This window comes from Triticum aestivum, chromosome 6B, assembly GCF_018294505.1.
Source record: "Triticum aestivum cultivar Chinese Spring chromosome 6B, IWGSC CS RefSeq v2.1, whole genome shotgun sequence".
Classification (NCBI taxonomy): Eukaryota; Viridiplantae; Streptophyta; class Magnoliopsida; order Poales; family Poaceae; genus Triticum; species Triticum aestivum.
Genome location: NC_057810.1, coordinates 650,924,220 through 650,943,824, shown reverse-complemented (window position 1 = coordinate 650,943,824; position 19,605 = coordinate 650,924,220). Strand labels below are relative to the sequence as shown.

General features: G+C 46.4%; 2 protein-coding genes across 2 annotated transcripts; one reads left to right on the top strand and one right to left on the bottom strand.

Moving 5' to 3' along the window:
• The first annotated feature begins 13,094 nt into the window (after positions 1-13,094).
• On the top strand, positions 13,095-16,381 carry LOC123138498 (uncharacterized). Its single transcript, XM_044558478.1, has 2 exons — positions 13,095-13,517; positions 15,526-16,381. The coding sequence occupies exons 1-2, from the start codon at positions 13,249-13,251 to the stop codon at positions 16,004-16,006; spliced, it is 750 nt and encodes a 249-aa protein (XP_044414413.1). The 5' UTR covers positions 13,095-13,248; the 3' UTR covers positions 16,007-16,381.
• Positions 16,382-17,838: 1,457 nt separating this feature from the next.
• LOC123134694 (xyloglucan endotransglucosylase/hydrolase protein 24) lies at positions 17,839-19,175 on the bottom strand. The gene is made up of 2 exons (XM_044553891.1): positions 18,652-19,175; positions 17,839-18,560 (listed from the first exon to the last, which is right to left on the bottom strand). Exons 1-2 carry the CDS (start codon positions 18,952-18,954, stop codon positions 17,976-17,978), a joined length of 888 nt encoding a protein of 295 aa, XP_044409826.1. The 5' UTR covers positions 18,955-19,175; the 3' UTR covers positions 17,839-17,975.
• Positions 19,176-19,605: the final 430 nt, after the last annotated feature.

Below are 19,605 nucleotides of genomic sequence, written 5' to 3'. Positions count from 1 at the left end.
TTGCGTGAAGGTTGAAAAAGTTTGAGATTATTTAAGTATGAAACAATTGCTTGGCTTGTCATCGGGGGTATAGAAGTTGGGAACATCTTTGTGTGACGAAAATGAAGCATATCCTAACTATATGATTTTGTAGGGATGAACTTTCTTTGGCCATGTTATTTTGAGAGGACATAATTATTTTGATTAGTGTGCTTGAAGTATTATTATTTTTATGTCAATATGAACTTTTGTCTTGAATCTTTTGGATCTGAATATTCATATCACAATTAAGAAGATTTACATTGAAATTATGCCAAAGTATCACTCCGCATCAAAAATTCTTTTTTATCATTTACCTACTCGAGGACGAGCAGGAATTAAGCTTGGGGATGCCTGATACGTCTCCAACGTATCTATAATTTTTTATTGCTCCATGCTACTTTATCTATTGTTTTGGACTATAATGGGCTTTATTTTCCACTTTTATATTATTTTTGGGACTAACCTATTAACCGGAGGCCTAGCCCAGAATTGCTGTTTTTTTTGCCTATTTCAGTGTTTTGAAGAAACGGAATATCAAACGGAGTCCAAATGGAATGAAACCTTCGGAAACGTGATGTTCTCACCGAACGTGATCCAGGAGACTTGGACCCTACTCCAAGAAGTGCCAAAGGCGGTCACGAGGGTGGGGGGCGCGCCCTCCCCCCTGGGTGCGCCCCCTGCCTCGTGGGCCCCCTGATGCTACACCAACGTACTCCTTCCTCCTATATATACCTACGTACCCCCAATAGATCGGGGACGGAGCCAAAAACCTAATTCCACCGCCGCAACTTCCTGTATCCACGAGATCCCATCTTGGGGCCTGTTCCGGAGCTCCGCCGGAGGGGGCATCTACCACGGAGGGCTTCTACATCATCACCATAGCCCCTCCGATGAAGTGTGAGTAGTTTACTTCAGACCTTCGGGTCCATAGTTAGTAGCTAGATGGCTTCTTCTCTCTTTTTGGATCTCAATACAATGTTCTCCCCCTCTCTCGTGGAGATCTATTCGATGTAATCTTCTTTTTGTGGTGTGTTTGTTGAGACCGGTGAATTGTGGGTTTATGATCCAGCTTATCTATGGAAAATATTTGATTCTTCTCTGAATTCTTTTATGTATGATTGAGTTATCTTTGCAAGTCTCTTCGAATTATCCGTTTGGTTTGGCCAACTAGATTGGTAGTTCTTGCAATGGGAGAAGTGCTTAGCTTTGGGTTCAATCTTGCGGTGACCTTATCCAGTGACAGAAAGGGTTGCAAGGCACGTATTGTATTCTTGCCATCGAGGATAACAAGATGGGGTATTTATCATATTGCATGAATTTATTCATCTACATCATGTCATCTTGCTTAAGGCGTTACTCTGTTTTTAACTTAATACTCTAGATGCATGCTGGATAGCAGTCGATGAGTGGAGTAATAGTAGTAGATGCAGAATCGTTTCGGTCTACTTGTCACGGACGTGATGCCTATATACATGATCATTGCCTGGATAACCTCATAACTATGCTCAGTTCTGTCAATTGCTCAACAATAATTTGTTCACCCACCGTAGAATACTTATGCTCTTGATAGAAGCCACTAGTGAAACCTATGGCCCCCGGGTCTATTCTTATCATATCAATCTCCATCACTTTATTTACTTTCTTTTGCTTTTACTTTTTACTTTGCATCTTTATACCAAAAATACCAAAAATATTATCTCTATCAGATCTGACCCTCGTAAGTGACCATGAAGGGATTGACAACCCCTAAGCGTTGGTTGCGAGCAGCTATCATTTTGTGCAGGTACGAGGGACTTGCGCGTGGTCTCCTACTGGATTGATACCTTGGTTCTCAAAAACTGAGGGAAATACTTACGCTACTGTGTTGCATCATCCTCTCCTCTTCGGGGAAATCCAACACAAGCTCGAGACGTAGCATCAAGCACTGACACCAGCTGTCGTTCTAAGGAACGAATATGAAGCCATTGATCTGTCGTCAGATGACGAGTTTGGTGATGATGCTCTTGAGCAGCTGATAAAGAGCAAGCAAGAGGTGGAGATCTTCAATGATCTGCCCCTCTTCAATGTGAACATCCCGGACAACTTCATTGATGAGTGGTTTGACAACCCTGATCTCAGCTTTGATGACCTTCAGCTCCCAATTGGCATCAGCATCGCCTTCCAAGGCGCCATTGCTCCCGAGCTGGCTCTGGCTTAGAAGATTGTCGAACTGAAAACCAAAATTGACTATGAGAAAGAACAATTCAAGAAGCACATGACCAAGCTTAGTGAGGCTGATGTTCAGAAATTCAAGCTGATGTTGAATGACCTCAAGGAGGCATTTCGCGAGAAATGTGAAGAAGCCAAAGGCTCTCGGGAATGGATGAAGTACCTCGCTGCCAAGTGTGTTCAAGCTTACAATGAGGCTGAGAAGCGCAAGGCACTTGGGCGTCCTGGCATCGACCCCAAGCTAGCTACCAAGAAGAAGAAGTCTACTGTGGCCCCAACTGAAGCATCAAGGTGGGAAGAACCTCGCATTGTCTTCCCAGCCAGCATGACAGGATCGAAGCCTAAGGTCCCCACAGTGGCTTCAAAACTGAAGAAAACCAGGGCAGCTGAAGCCGAAGCCAGAAAGCGCAAGTTCAAGAACACCACTGATGACACTCCATTGCCCAAGAAGAGAAAGATCAAGAAGAAATAGTGGGCTGCTCCCAAAGAGCCCCTCATTGTCGAGCCCCTTTCTTATGCTTGTCCTGCATCCGAAAACCAAGAGCGTCAACTAATAGTTCATGAGCCTGCTTCCACAGAGGCTCCTGAAGCTTAAGAAGTTCTAGTCATTGACCCCATAACGACTGAAGACATTGGTCCCCAAGACAATGTGCATGATGATGAAGTCCTTCCTCAGATTGAGCGCCAGACGGTATCATCGCCCGTTCTCATGAACATCGAACTCATGAGTATTGGTCGTCCTTTGACGCCAATCTCTCAAGATGCCTCATGGGTTGATCGCCCCCAACCAGCAACCCCAATTCAAGATTCACCAAGTACACCCCGTCCTCCACCAGTGCAAGTCACCAGCCCAATGGTGAATGATGATGATTACATGGAGACCACACCATCTCCAAAAGCGTCGTCCGTGTTTCAACGGCTTCGCAAAGGCCTAAGGACACCGGTTTCCATGACAACCATCACAGAAGAAGACTCTCACCTGTCCAGCTCAGTGGCACGTCAAGTGTTCCCTGAAGACAATCCTTCTGTGATGGTTCCCGTGCCAGAAGCTAATGCTACTGAAGACATTCCGGCTGCATCAGCCGATGAAAGACAAGAACCCCATCAAGAAGAAGAATGTGTTGCTACACCCCCTACCAACCAAGAAGTTGTTCTCGAGGAGAACGTGTTTGTGCCCGACCCTCCAGCTACTCAAGTGGAGGTTGAAAATCCTGAGGCGGCCACTAACACACTACTGACGCCAATGACGTTGTCATGGCTGAAGCTAATGGGGCGCTTGTTGTAATGCCCCGGATTCGATCCGCCAGGTGTCTGCTATTTATTCGCCATAGTTGCCATTTCATTTGCTTGCGTGTTGCATATTGTCATGTCATCATGTGCATTTCATTTTGCATACGTGTTCGCTTCTTGCATCCGAGCATTTTCCCCGTTGTCCGTTTTGCAATCCGGCACTCCTATGCCCTCCGGTGTTCCCCTTTTGTCTCCTGTTGTGAGCGGGTGTTAAACTTTCTCGGAATGGCCCAAGGTTTGCCAAGCGTCCTTGGTATAGCACCGGTAGACCGCCTGTCAAGTTGCGTGCCATTTGGAGGTCGTTTGATACTCCAACGGTTAACCGGGTAACCGCAAAGGCCTCTTTTGTCTTGCAGCCCAACACCCCTCCAAAGTGGCCCAAAACCCATCCTACTCCCCTCTATGCTCTCGGTCGTTCGATCACAATCGTGTGGGCGAAAACCGCTCCTCATTTGGACTCTCCTAGCTCCCTCTACCTATAAAAACGCCCCTCCCCCTCCATTTTCGGGTCCAAACCCTAAATCTCCTCCCTCTCCGCGCCGGACACGTCCGCCCCCGGCCGGACACGTCCGCGCCGCGTGGCACCTGGCCACCGCGCGCACCGCCGGCCCGCCGAGCCCGCGGCTGGCCCCCATGGCCCAGTTCCCGCGCCGCCGCTAGGCCCCGTCCTCCCGCCGCGGGCCCATGCCCATCCCCGCCGGCCGTCCCTCCCCTGCGCCGCCGCCTCGCTCCCGGTCGCCGGCCGCCGCCGCGGGTGCCGCCCCGCGCCCCCACGCCTCGCCGGACACAGCCTTCGCCTCCGCATCGTCCGTTCGCCTCCGCCGGCCCGCCCGTGCACTGCCCCTCGCCGCGGGTGCCTCGTCGCCAGATCCGGCCACCGAGCTCCGCCGCTGCCTCGTGCATTCGCCGCCCCGGAGCTCGCCTCCGCCCGACGCCGGTGGTCTCTGCCGCCGCACCCCTCGACCCCCGTTGGCCAGATCCGGTCGGGACGAACCGGATCCGCCCCCCCCCCCCCCCGAGCATCTCCAGCCGTCCCTAAGCCCCTCTGGCCACCTTCTACCTCAACTCCGGTGAGAACTCCGGTGAACCTCGAAAACCGTGCAGACCGAGGTTGACCCCGAAATTTCCCTAAGTCCCTGATGTTTTTGACATTATCATGCCATGTTCATCGCATCATATCTCCATGCATACTGCTTCGTTTCGTGCGTGTAATATATCAAAATGTTCGCTGAGAGATGCTCTACATTTCATTCCATTATGCCATGTTTGTTTGAGGTCATCTTGATTCCTGAATCATCGTTGCAAGAGTGCTATGTGATGTTAATCTGCTGAAACTGTTATAACTTGGTGATTTGTCATTTTTGCCATGATTGATGTGAGCACCCTATGAGCATGAGTCCTACATGAGTTTTGAACTATGACATGCCATCTTTACAGGGGTGCCATCCATGTATTTTTGTGAGTTGTGTAGTGAGTTCATCAAGCTCGTGAAGTAGAGTACTTGCTGTTGCTGTTTTGCTAGGCTGAATCTGTTATTTTGTGATGCTATGTAAACCTGCTGCTACAAGTCATTCTATGCATAATCTGGAGATATTCACTAAAGATGTTTTGTTATACATGTCATGCTCTATCCTTCCATGCCCCTGGTTGCATTTATAGCTTGCTGTAGCTTGTTGTTATCTTGCTCCAAATTTGCTAAATAATGTTGCGGTCAAGAAGGCTTGAAGCCCAGAAACTTTGCAAGTTGAAGCCCATGTATTAAACAAATAGCCCATGCGGCCATGCTGGTAGTTGCGGAAGCTCACCAGGCCACGATCAAGAGCATCCTCTATGGCTTACATCGTTTAGGCCCCCACGACCCACAACGTACAGACGCTCGCTTTCCATAAAAAATGCACAAGAGCTCGCTGCGCGTAGCCGCCTATGGAAGTTAGACGAGGGCATCCGTACAACAGATTAGCGCCGCCGCCGTCGCTGATGGCGGAATAATCTTACGGTGAGTCTTCTTGGTTCCTTCATTGATTTATATATATACCATGGAATACTGATGAACTGATCCACATCTTTCTCCACAAGACTATAAAGTTTTTGCCTTTGATAGGATTAATTAGGGCTGGCAATTTTTTGTTTATTCTAAAAAATAGGTATGCATTGATTCTATCATCTTAGTTTCAGAATTTGCCCTTAGGACAACTCAACAGGACTCACCTCAGATCTAAGGTATATCATCGGCTCATGTCTACATCATCGCAAGTTATTATTATTGTTAGAATTCCACAGACTGATAGATTCTAGTTTCTATTTTTCAGTCTGGTTAGAAAATTACATACCCATTTGTATACATGATAAATTAAATATGAAATTAGCTTACACAGAAACTACCGATCAAATATCCCGGCATGAGTAAAATTTACACAGCAAGCTAGAATTGGAAACACACCATATAAGATTATAAATTTTGTTGTGTGAGTTTTAGGCATAAGAACCACATTCAAACTAATGAAAATCTACCATTTTCTAATTGCAAAATCCATATTATCTTGTATTCCTCATAGAATGGTCATTGTTAGGGAAAAAAACTTCTATATGTTCATTGAATACTTCGCCCCCCCCCCCTATCGTCAAATCCTGGCTCCGCCCCTGTTTCTATTGATCCATGCACCCTATGAACTTGCTCTTGCCATGCTTAGCTTCATAAACATGTCATCTTGTTGTTGGTTGCCTTGCCATTCCATGTAATGCTCTATGGTGAGTGGTACAAGCTCACCAACATGCCTACTTATTGTTGTTCCTGCCATGTTTGAATCTGTCATATAACTTGCTATGTTTACATGGGTGCCATCATATCTTCTGATCCTTTTAGGCTCATAGTCGGTAAAGGACTTTTGTTCTATGCATTTAGTAGAATCATGCCATGCCTTTGTTTGCCATAATAAGTTCCTGTAACATGTTGTTTGATAGCTCTAAACATTGCAACCTAATATTATTTCTGCTAAGCCTGTAAACTGTTATTATTCGTAATCTTGCCATGTCTTTTTGAGCATGTTCTAGTGATTTCTAGAGATAGCTCTGTGTTCATGTTTTTTCATGCTTTACCTGTACATAATGTCCATTTCTTTTGTTTTCATGTTGGGATGCTGTAGCATGTTGTTTTGATGCTTGCAATATGCCTAGTTGCTGTTTTGGACAGATTGTTGTTATGACTTGTATAGAGTGTATGTGTTGCATCGTTGCTCCGTTTTGAGTGTGCTCTATATGAAACTTGCTTAGAGTTGCATGCAGCTTCATATTATCATATTGCATCCTTGTTTTGAGGTGTTTGCTTGATGTTTGTATGCATGTTGCATCAATGCCATGTTTAACTTGTTTTGATCATATCTTCTAGGCCGTAGCTCCGAATTAAATGAACTTTATATGTAACTTGACTAGAATCTCGTGTAGATCATCTTGGTGCATATTAACTTGCTGTTTAACAACTTGAACATAATGTTTATTCAGATCTGGACCAATTTCGAAATTTGCATATGAGGACTTACCGGAATTGTTATATGTTGTTCCCGGCCTCATTTAAACTTGTCTTGTTGTGTTGCTCTTGTATGCATAATCTCTTGCCATGATTAGCTTCATGTAGCCTTGTCATGCATCATGCTTGGTTGTGCATCATGTCTTATATATGTGTGGTGTGTTTACCATGTTGTGTGCTTTTTCTCGATAGTTCCCGTTTCGTTGCGATCGTGAGGATTCGTTCGTCTACGCTTGGTCCGGCTTCATCCGTTCGTCTTCTTCATGGACTCATTCTTCTTCCTTGAGGGATTTCAGGCAAGATGACCGCTACCCTAGATCTCAATACTATCATTGCTATGCTAATTGCTTCGTTCTATCGCTTTGCTGTGCTACCTATCCATTGCTCTTCAAGCCTCCCCAATTTGCCATGTCAGCCTCTAACCTTTTTACCCTTCCTAGCAAACCATTGTTTGGCTATGTTACCGCTTTGCTCAGCCCCTCTTATAGCGTTGTTAGTTGCAGGTGAAGTTGAAGATTTGCTCCATGGTGGATAGGATTATGTTGGGATATCACAATATCTCTTATTTAATTAATGCATCTATATACTTGGTAAAGGGTGGAAGGCTTGGCCTTATGCCTGGTGTTTTTTCCACTCTTGCCACCCCTAGTTTCCGTCATACCGGTGTTATGTTCCCAGATTTTGCGTTCCTTACGCGGTTGGGTGATTTATGGGACCCCCTTGATAGTTCGCTTTGAATAAAACTCCTCCAGCAAGGCCCAACCTTGGTTTTACCATTTGCCTCACCTAGCCCTTTTTCCCTTGGGAGTCGCGCTCTCGAGGGTCATCTTTATTTTACCCCCCGGGCCAGTGCTCCTCCGAGTGTTGGTCCAAACTAGAGCACCGTGCGGGACCATTCCTTGGCAACTTGGATTACGTCGGTGCCTATATGCTTCGCTTATTTGGTGTGCCCTGAGAACGAGATATGTGCAGCTCCTATCGGGATTTGTCGGCACATCGGGCGGCTTTGCTGGTCTTGTTTTACCATTATCGAAATGTGTCTTGTAAACCGGGATTCCGAGTCTGGTCGGGTCTTCCTGGGAGAAGGTATATCCTTCGTTGATCGCAAGAGCTTATCATGGGCTAAGTTGGGACACCCCTATAGGGTATAAACTTTCGAAAGCCATGCCCGCGGTTATGGGCAGATGGGAATTTGTTAATGTCCGGTTGTAGATAACTTGACACCAGATCCGAATTAAAACGCATAAACTGCGTGTGTAGCCGTGATGGTCTCTTTTCGGCGGAGTCCGGGAAGTGAACACGGTTTTGGGTTATGTTTACGTAAGTAGGAGTTCAGGATCACTTCTTGATCATTGCTAGATTCACGACCATTCCTTTGCTTCTCTTCTCGCTCTTATTTGCGTATGTTAGCCACCATATCATGCTTAGTCGCTGCTGCAACCTCACCACTTACCCTTTCCATTCCCATTAAGCTTTGCTAGTCTTGATACCCATGGTAATGGGATTGCTGAGTCCTCATGGCTCACAGATTACTACAACAACAGTTGCAGGTACAGGTTATGTGATGATCATGATGCGAGAGCGATGTTTACTTGCTTTGGAGTTCTTCTTCTGCTTCTTCTTCGATCAGGGGATAGGTTCCAGGTTGGCAGCCTGGGCTAGCAGGGTGGATGTCGTTTGAGTTTCTGTTTGTGTTTCATCCGTAGTCGGATGATGCTCTTATGTAAGATGATGTTGTATTCGGGTGGCATTGTATGCCTTTTTATATCTATTATGTAATGTTGATGTAATGATATCCACCTTGCAAAAGCGTTTCAATATGCGGTTCTATCCTTGGTGGGACCTTCGAGTCTCTTTAGGATAGTATCGCATATTGGGCGTGACAAGTTGGTATCATAGCCTCGACCGACCCTAGGAGCCCCCTTGATTGATCGTGTAGTTTGGCCATTGTCGAGTCTAGAAGAAAACTGTTTTCGGAGTCTAGTTATATCGGACAGTGGGAATTCTTTTTATTCCTCAGCCCCTTCGTTGCTCTAGTAAGGAATCTTGACGTAGGTGTTTTGAATCACTCCTCTTCCCCTTCAAATTTTTCTTTAGGATCACGCAGTTGGTTTTCCGATCGTTGGTTCTCAGCTCTTTTCATCCGGTGCATTTCTCGTCAAGTTGACTCGAGCCTCTTCATCGTTGCCAAGTTCAATCCTCGGTTGTTTTCTTTTCCCACCCGCCCTCCCTTTTTCATCTCGAAGCCGGAGTCTGTAATCGAGTATCCATCCTACTCGTGCGAAGTCTTTGCTTTCTTTCCTCAATGATTTCAACCGGTGTTTTCTCTTCAAGTTATTCATCGGTTCCCCTTCTAAGTGGCCTTTGTTTTCCTGCCCTCCCACCCTTTTCTTCTCGGAGTCTGAGTCTCTCTCGACAATCTATTTAATTCGTGCGGAACCCTTCAGTCTTTCGTCAATTATTTCAACCGGTGAATTCTCATCTCGTTCGTCATTCTTCACCCCTTTTCTTTTTCCAGTGGACTCAATTCAAGTTTTTCGGTGTTGATCGTATTCTTTCCTCGGATCAAGATTTCTCCTAGTCTCCAAATACAAAGGTTGCAATGTCATTTATAAAGCGGGCTCCACAAATTATGACGCTCGGAAGCCATATAAAGACTATGCTAGAGTGCGATTTTAAACAAAAACACGATATTATGGTTATTATAGTGATCGAAACCATATAGCAAATCTGGTAGGGTTGCTTTTATTTTAACACGGTACAGCCGCAAACGCTCATATATATGTGCATACACTCACCCTTATAAATGCACACACGCATAACCTAGCCCTATGAGCATTTTCGAGAGACTGAGCCGGCATATCAACTTGAAATTTTACGAAGTTACCTTAGACGCCTCGTAGTCGACAGAAAATCCGCTAGGGTTGCTCTTAATTGGGTCGATCTGGTACGATGAGCAAAAACGGATACGATTTTTCCAAGTGATGTGATCGCATACGTGCGTACGCATCCCTGCTGAGTGGTACATGATCTAGAGTTTTGTTTTTCGATTACTGATTATTGCTCCTTTCGTTTCAAAATAAATGTCTTAACTTTATACTAACTTTAGTATAAAGTTGTATTAATTTTGAGACATTTATTTTAGGAGGCAGAGAGTACTACCTCGAGTCGATCTCTTGATAAAACAGTGAAGGTACTGTACCATCTACTGCCATGTTTTCATGTCCAAACATATGATTTTTTTATTTTTTTTGCTTTTGCACGGTTGCCTGCAAAAGCCTTGAAGTCCGGCACGATTTTCACTCTGCTATGGCATGGCTCAACATCTTCGTGTGCTTATTCTTCCTGCCCGTCGACGTATGAGTTGGAGCGAATAGAAAGCTGATAAAGGCGAAGCCGACCGAAGGAGTCGACCTCGCCGGAGGTCACATAGTGGACGATGGAGAAGAAGAAGATCATGTGTGCTCTTGTCTTGTTTTTATCTTAAACACGTGGTTGATCCTTTCGCACAATGTACATTATTTTGTGATGTTATATGGTCAATGCAATGTTGTCTACTCATCGTGGGCGTCTGAAGTAACTAGGACAAATATACTTCTTTATTGAAGAGGCGGTCGTCGGGCAAGCCCGTACGGTTGCCAAGGAAGATGGCGGCTGCGAGGTTTTTGGCCGCTCCATGGTGGGCTGGTGATCCAGACCCTGGTGTGGGTGGTTGTTGGTGTGTTCTACAATGGTGTTGCATGTTCATGGCAATCCATGTCCCCTCGGGCTTGGGTGAGAGGGGATGGAGTTCCCCTCCCCGGTAGCGACATCGACATGGTGGCGGTGATGTGAGCAGGATTATGCAAGCTATGACTATGTTAAGCGGCGTGGATGTCATATCTCACGCCACGTCTTCTTTGGCGATCCCGTCTGACACCTTGCATCCTGCAATGTCTAAGGTTTTGCTTTGCGAGGTGAGGCGCCTGTGCTTGTCGTCCCGCGTGAGGTCAACTCGATGTCCATCGATGTTTCATCTTCGGGCAGTTGTGCCCACCATTTGTTGCGTTTATTCGTGTTGTGTGTGTTGTGCTATTATCTGTAAGGCTCCGGGTCTCAACAACATTTTCCTTATAAAAAAAGCGCATGCAGCGTCACTGTAATATACATCCAAACTTATTTTTTTGGATGTGAACATAGCCAAACGTTTAGTGCACACCATACACGTAGTGTGCATGTATGCAACATGACATTATTGCATGTCCCATTTCCAAGATAATGGGCGCTCAATAAATGTGAAGCAGCGAGCAGGTACACTACACCATCCATTTTGGCAAAATCCTAGCTGCATTAGAGAAGATGGGGCCATGTCCAGTTGTCTTTGAACCAACTCCTCTTCTTTTAGAAAGCACGCACTGCTTTTCCCTTCACATTTTCAGGTGGTTCGTACTCATCTATTGTATTTGTTCTAATCTGGTGTTTTGCTCTACCCACACACCACTTGCACGGTTTGTTCACACGACATGGATTGCTTATTCATGTGGAATGGATGCAGGTATTTCGATGCAATTTTAACTCATGCAGGGGGTCTTCTTGTACAAAAAATTGGACACGGTACCATCTGCTTCAATCAATAAAAGTGAGCACCCCCTCACATCTCAGTTCTGAAACAAGAGTATCACGGCTAAATAGCACCGCTCTTATGGAAAATGCCCTTTGGTTCCTCGGTTTATATACATCTGATATGAGAAAATTTTAAAAGAAAAAGAAAAAGAAAGTTTAGAAGTTTTTTTTAATAAACATGACTCTCTTTTGCACTCCTCTTTCTGTCGCATAATGTAAGACATTTTTTGGCATTAGTGTAGTGTCAAGAAGCATCTTACATTATGAGACCGAGGGAGTATTATATACTCCCTCCGTCCAGAATTACTTGTCATTAAAATGGATGAAAATGAATGTATCTAGAACTAAAATACATCTAGATACATCCATTTCAATGACAAGTATTTCCGGACGGAGGGAGTATCTTTTAAGGAATAAAAGCCAGGGTTGACTTTAAAGTAAGAAAACAAAATTTATTGCTATTTTGGCCGAATTTTTTGTATTTTTTAAAAAGAAGTCAATGATTTTTTTTCTTTTTGTGGATTTCTTACAAATACAATGGAAGGTCAAGTTTATTTCAAAAATACTTTTTTGAATTTTCATTTAATTATTATTTTTCTATATAGGGTGTATATACATCCATGGACCAAACGTTCTTGTCCCCCTCTTATACTTTTTTCTAGCCAGGTTCCTTAGTTCATACCTCGCTACAATGTACTTCCTCTGTTCGGAAATACTTGTCAGAAAAATGGATAAAAATGGATATGTGGCATCGTCCATCAATTTGTTGGTGGAGGCTCGAGCATGGTTGATGTAATGATATTTAATTTAGGGGTAGAGGAGATGAGATATGAACAAATATTGACATCACGGCAAAGAAGGAGAATGTTTTCGTCGATAGTATATAAGAACATGTCTAGAGGCTGTCGAGCGAGGCTGGATGGTTGCACACATATGCAGGCAAAGATAGTCGAAAATTGAGTAACCACTTCGTCATGTAGATGCGTGGGTTCGTAGAAACTTTGCAGCAAAGTACTCTACCCGCGGTAAATTATACGATGTATAATACGTGTACTAACCTACCATGAAGCAAAATGGAATGCATTATTACAATATTGCCCCTACTACATTCATAAATAAATACCACACATCATACATTTTCTCTCGCGTGCAGCTAATTTTAAGCCGATTAAGATTTCTCCATATGTCCCGCAACTAATTTTGAGCCGACTAAGATTTTCCCTCTTTCTCGCAGCCAAGTCTAAGTCGACTGAGATTTCAATTCAGCATTTGTGCGTGGGGATCTGCAAGCTCATGTAGAAACCTTATTCCAAAAAGAAAGAACTCATGTGGAAACAAAAAAATTATAGAAAAAAGTAGAAGAAGAAAAAGCCTCTTTTGGGTGCTAAATAAATACTCCCAACCCCCTCCACCCCATAAAAAAAGGGAACCAACCCTCTCCCCCGGTCCTCACTACAGTACCCTTTTTCGGTGAGCGTGCAGCCTGCAGCGTGCGGCGTGCGCGTGCGAGCGAGAGAAAAAAAAAAGGAGGCGGCTTCCGTTGCATGTGAGCGGAGCGGAGCGGAGGGGCGGAAGAGCAGAGCAGCGGAGCGCGGCGCGGGGCCATGTCGATCGCGCTGAAGAGCGGGCCCGGGCTAGCCGGCGGCGGGGGCGCCCGGTTCGGCCGCGCCGCCCGCTGCGGCGCCTACGCCTCGCCGCCGGCCTCGGGCGGGCGCGGCGGCTCGTCGGGGGGCCGGGACAGCGACAGCCCGGCGGCGGCGGCGCAGTGGGAGTGGGACGGCGAGGAGGTCGAGGGCGGCGACGGCGAGGTGCAGAGCAACTACAAGGGGCCCTTCGACACCATGGACGCGCTCAACGAGGCCCTGCCCTTCAGGTGAGCGCCCTCCCCCGCTTCCCCGTTTCCCCCCCTCCCCCCCAGGCTCGCCAAGGAGCGCGGATCTTGGGTCTCGGTCGGCGGCCGGCGTTTCTTGGCCGCCCCGTCGGGCGATTCGTGGGTAATGTGGGCGGACGCGGCCGTTCTTGGTCCCGCCCCGCGTGTTCCCCGTGCGGAAATGCTGGAGGTTTCTTGGGCCGTCCGGACCGACGCGACGGTTCTTGATCGGTTTTATTAGTCGGGGAATGCGCGTTAGGTTCTTATTAGTTCTCCGTTTCTTCTTGGGTGGTCTCGAAGTGATTTCAGCGAGGTAATTTAGTTCCCGATCCTCGGGTCGGTGCCTCTTTTAGCGAATTCGGGGATTTCTTTGTCGGTCTTGGAATGAACAGGTGGATAATCTGAGCTCGTTTGGCGTTCTGGGTGGTTCTTGGTGGTGCCTTGGCCCTTTGCAACCAATGTGGTTGGGGAGATTAGGGTCTGACATTGTAGGTGGTGTTCATTACGACCAACGGCACCGCACCATGTGTGCTCTTTGGTCCTTGAACCAGTACATAATTTCACCGGCATTAATGGCTTTAATTGAACTAATTTGTGAATGCTGAGTTTCTTTTCACTTGTCACGTTGGGACAGTGTGAGATTCAAAGGTTTCAGTGAATACACAGGATATTTTGTGTGTAGTAATGTTTTGATGCTTATTGCTTTGGATACTTTTTGTGTATGCTTTGGTGATACTCCCTCCGTTCCAAAATAGATGATCCAACTTTGTACTAACCTTAGTACAAAGTTGGGTCATCTATTTTGGAACGGAGGGAGTACTTGTCTTAGGAAAGCTGACACTGGTTTTATCTAATTAAGTTCATATGTGTTTGTCCAAACTCTACAGAAAGATTGAATCTCCAGTTCTTCATAGTTCATGGCTGTTCATTGTGTATTTAATTAGCTGTAGCATATAAGTGGCAGTACTGCTGAATGTGAATAGTATTATCAGGTGTCTGTGTAGTGTAGTAGGTTGGCCTGGTTAGTGTCCTGCCCAGTGTTATGTTCAGTCCCATTAGTAGTTTGCTGGAAAGCTGTGGTAATTATGCTTATGTGACGTGACATCATACACATCATGCTCTTGTAGATTTACGAATGTGTTGTGTCGTCAAAATGGATGCTCGTTTTAGTAATGAAATTTGCTCTGTTAGTAACTCAATCCCGTACATGCATTCAACTTTGCCAAAAGTAATGCACCATCCATTCTGCAGTTTATTCATAACACCACTGCGATCAATTATATGAAAAGGTCAATAATACTGGTTTTCGGAAACCCCACAGCATTACTTATTGATACTTACAAATGGTAGACACAGCTCTCTGATACAGTGATGTCGGTGGTTGCTATACTTTCAATTAACCATCTGAATATGAATCATTCCTCTGTTTGTGTATACATAAACCTGAATGCTGTCATTTATCATATCAGGATGCTTATCATATTTTTACTCTTAAGTCTCTGAGGGCAAAAAATGGGCGCACTAACTTTTAGCATGTAATCTATGGATCAGCCTTAGTTTCTTTTTAATTTTCTACCGTACTATGATCTTGGTACGCTTATTTACTAGTTTAATGGTACTTGTTGGCTCTTGCCATCAGAAAATGTGCGTAGATGCTGTAGGATCAAGGTGGTGATCAAGTCATGTGGAAACAGGGCGCAATTCGATGTATCTTAACACAGTAACGCGATCATTAAACATATAGCACGATCTTCTTTCACATGCTTTTGTCAGGTAGCTCATTGTATATGTTAAGTATTTGTTGAACTGTGTCATTAGAATATTCAGTGATTTGTCTATGTTGTTGATCTGGCAACTTAATTTTGTCTTTTTGTTACCCGTGAGCAGCCTGGAGATTGTTCTTGTCTATAAATTCTTGCACTTATCAGATAATATCTTAGTCGAGAGACTTTATGCTTCATGATATTTACAGATCTTCCACTTTGCTGAGCAATCTTCTTCTGTATGGCAGGAAAGGGGTATCCAAGTTCTACAATGGCAAGTCCGGATCTTTCACGAAGCCTCCAGTTGCTGTGATCCCATCTCCCCCACCGGTGAAGGGCCTTCCGAAGCCAGAAACCCCATCCCCCAGGAAGCGCAAAGGTCTTCTCCCATTCAGTTTCAAGTGGGGCAAAGCACAGAGCAAAGAGGTGTACCCTGAAGATGATGTAGCGGACAGCCCCACGACTTGCAGGAGGATGACATTGTCTCCGGCCGCCACAAGCAGCTCAGGGAGCAACAGCGGCAGCGACGATGAAGCTCAGAAGCTGCCTTCCCGACGATCGCACAGGAAGCCTGGCAACGCCGTGGGCGCCTATGCTTCCCCGCCTGCTCCTCGTCCACCGAAGCTGCTGTTCCCGGCCCACACGAGATCGCAGTCGATGCTTGAGCTGCAGGACGTGTCGGAGTCGACCGCCATGGTCTCCCCCAGGGACAAGCGCCGGAAGAACTAGCGAAGGCACCGGGCCACCTGGGCGTCGCTCTGTCAGTCCTCCTCCTCCAGCCACTGGCGTCCATTTTAGACTGCGGAATCCAGTGGGCGACGAATGGTGCCCTGATGCTTGCGGGCGGTGCGCGGGCGATGATGCTTTTTGGCGAGGTCAAATGGACCCGAATGTCGATAGAGATCTGGAAGCGTTCTCTTTCCTTCTTTCAATAGCTGTTGCTGGACACATACAAATGAACATCTGAGAAACTGGTGCTGAATAGCAGTCCTCAGCGGGCTCTCATGTATTGCTTGCTGTCTTGAGCTGTAAATGCTGGATTGTGCTCTTGTGGACTGACTATTACTAATTCAATCATGTTGCCCTCACTCACTGTTGCCCTCTCCGTCCCTGTATCTGTATGTGTGGCACTGTAGGTTTTCTTCTTGTTGCCGGCCTCTTGTGCGAACATACGTTGTCTGAACAGGTGGAGATGCTGAAGAGAAGAAGACATGAAGAAGTCGAGAAGAAAGATGAAGCTGAACAAAGGGCCAAGGATTGTCAAGTGGTTTCACAGGCCTGGCTGGAACTGGATTTTCATTCTTCAGGCTCATTGGTTCCATTTTTTGGCTCTACAGAAACCTCAGATGCTCCCTATTTTGGGCTATACAGTGTACTCCGCGCATGGCATTTTCTCGTGCATATGCAACAACATTTCCGAAAGAAAATTCCTTGGCTGATCAACAACATTCCATTGATCCTTGGTTGCCACTGGCATTAGCTCGCTAAGAGCTCGATTTCTTCAGCATTGGCATGAAAAGTTGGATCTGCTTTGAATAATTTCTCAGATTTGGACATTGATATGCTCTGCATTTTTAGTGTCGGTGCCCATAATTGTGTTTATAGGTGGTGGTACATTGTAGCTTTATGCAGGTTCTTTGGCCTTTGGGAAGAAGGATGTGTTTAAACTGTCGGCAGATCATGGAAGCTTGTTTTTTGTAGCTTGACAAGAGACTAGAGTCTTCGCATTTCTGATGCCATGAACCTATTTTATCCTCATGGTACTCAATTTTTTCCATTTATCTTTGTATTTAATCTTGAGCTGTGATCGAGTGGACTGCAGTTTTAGGGCTGATCCATTTGTTTCTCCTATTTGAGTTTTGCCATTAGTTGCAGTTGAACGATGAGTTTATACAGAAATAAAGTTATTTGTCCGAACGGTATTTGCTTCTCAGGGAGGATGCTGGTTGGTACTCCCTCCGTCCGGAAATACTTTTCATCAAAATGGATAAAAAGAGACGTATTTAGACGTATTTTAGTTCTAGATACATCCCTTTTTATTCATTTTGATGACAAGTATTTTCGGACGGAGGGAGTATCAAATAGATCTGATAATTTTGGAAGTTTAGTGGTACCGGTTGCAGTTAGGTAGAAGTACCCTTCATTAGGTAATAATTCCTTTTGGGAAATATTTTGGAAGTTTAGTGCTTAGTATTGGATATATATGTTCTCTTTCATGTCAAATCACATCAAAAGTAACTTAATAAGTGCATATTATCTTTGGTATGAGATTAATATACGAAAATCCGGCTTTCTCTTACCGCGGGTCATCGGATACAACTTCTGTGATTCAGAGAAAATCCAATTCCACTACATTGATCTTTTTTAAGTTAAATGTACAAGACCTTCTTCACAACAAGCAGCATTCATATTTGCACCAGGATCATTCATTTATTTTTACTTAGCAACCAGCTTAAGAGGGAGCCGTTAAATTGTTGATCGTCTGGGTTACTTGCTGTCACTACTTCAAGACCAATGCAGAAGCCAAACTTTTGCGACTCTTATGTATTTCTCATTTCTATAGATAAATATATTCTGCAATGAAACTTCTAAAGATTAAAAAAAAAGTCCAGCTAGTTCTCAATCTAGACCAGAACCAAAAAAAGAAGAAGTAATGTACATAGCCAGAGACATAAACCTACAAAGAAAAATCATGCAACTAGTCCACGGTGCATTCCTTGGGGAGCCCCGACCACCTGTACCGCTGGACGTCCTTGCAGTAGTCGTAGATCATGTGCGCGTCGCGCGCCCGCCGCAGCGCCGCCGCGTCCAGGCCACGGTCGAACCACGTCGACTCCGGCGGCTCGTCGCCGCACCACGCCAGTCCCGGCGACGGCCGGCACCAGGACACGCGGAGGTTGCGGTAGTGGGCGAAGAAGGGCGCCTCCGACCAGTCCGTCTTGACGCGCCCCCCCTGCGTCGCCCAGTCGTCGGCGTTCCAGAGGCTCCCGTGCAGCCGCATCTTCTGCCACGTCGGGAACGCCACCCCGTGCTCCTCCTTGTTCCTGAAGCTCCGGATCGGCACCCCGTCCACCAGGATCGTGATGCGCTTGGGGTTCCAGTCGATGGAGTAGGTGTGGAAGTCGGCGGTGGGGTCGAACCAGAGGCGGAACTGCTCCTCGCGGTTGCCCACGCCGTTGGCGAAGATGTTGGTGTGGAGCGTGTAGGGCTCGCCGGTCACGTTGCCCAGGAACTCCAGGTCCACCTCGTCGTGGTAGTCCCACGGCACGTCCTCCGGCATCAGCTGCACGCACGCATCAACGTGTAAACGCGGGGCACGGTGACCGCGCCCTGACATGGCGTGGCGGCGGTCGGAGATGGATCGACGGACTTACGTAGAGCGTGGTGACCGTGCCGGCGGAGTTGTCGGGGACGAGCATGAGGTCGACGTCGAAGCGGGCGTAGAGGTACGCCTCCTTGGAGTGGAACCCCGAGCCGTGGGTCTGGTCGAGGCAGAGCGCGAGGACCTCGTCGTCGCCGGCGTCGTCCATGTAGAAGAAGCTGTGGTCGTCGCCCCACACGATCTCGATGTCATCGTACATGTACGCCATGGCCATCTGATCCATGACCAGCACCAACAACATGGCTACCAGCACTATGGAATGCCAACAAGAAGAAGACGGCAACGACGACGCCATGGCTGGCTAACTAATTGACACGATCTCGCCCTTCCTTCCTTCTTCTTCCTCCTCCTCCTCCTGTGCCCTCCATACGATCAAGATTTGAATTTATAACGCGCATGCGGAAGATGGAGAGATGATGATGAAACGGGGAAGGGGTCGATTAATTGGAGGAACGTGCCATGTTCTTGAGAATGTTTCTGCCAGGGGCATGGCATGTTAGGATCCATGGAATGTTGGGCTGGCTCGCTCAATTTGCCTTATTTGGGGCTTGTTGTTGGATAATAACACGGCCTCGTGCATAGTAGGGGAGTGGCCTCCCGCTGGCCTCGCTACCTACCTAACCTACCTTCATGCCACCTGCACAACCTACCTTCCAATGCGCCATGCTGCCCATGCACAGATGCACCAGCGGGGAGGTTGCCTGGTCAACTAATGTTAGACTATGTATAGCTTCTGTACTTATGTACGTATTGTAACACATCCATTATATATAATGAGATAAGCCACCCCTAGAGGGTTGTGCTGGTTCCCCCAAAACTTATTGTTTTACATGGTATCACGCTAGGTTACGATCGCTTCCGCTTCCAAACCCTAATACCCGCACCGCCGCCGCAAACGCCGCCGCCTTCACCGCCGCCATGTCGAGCGCCGCCACCACCGGTTCCA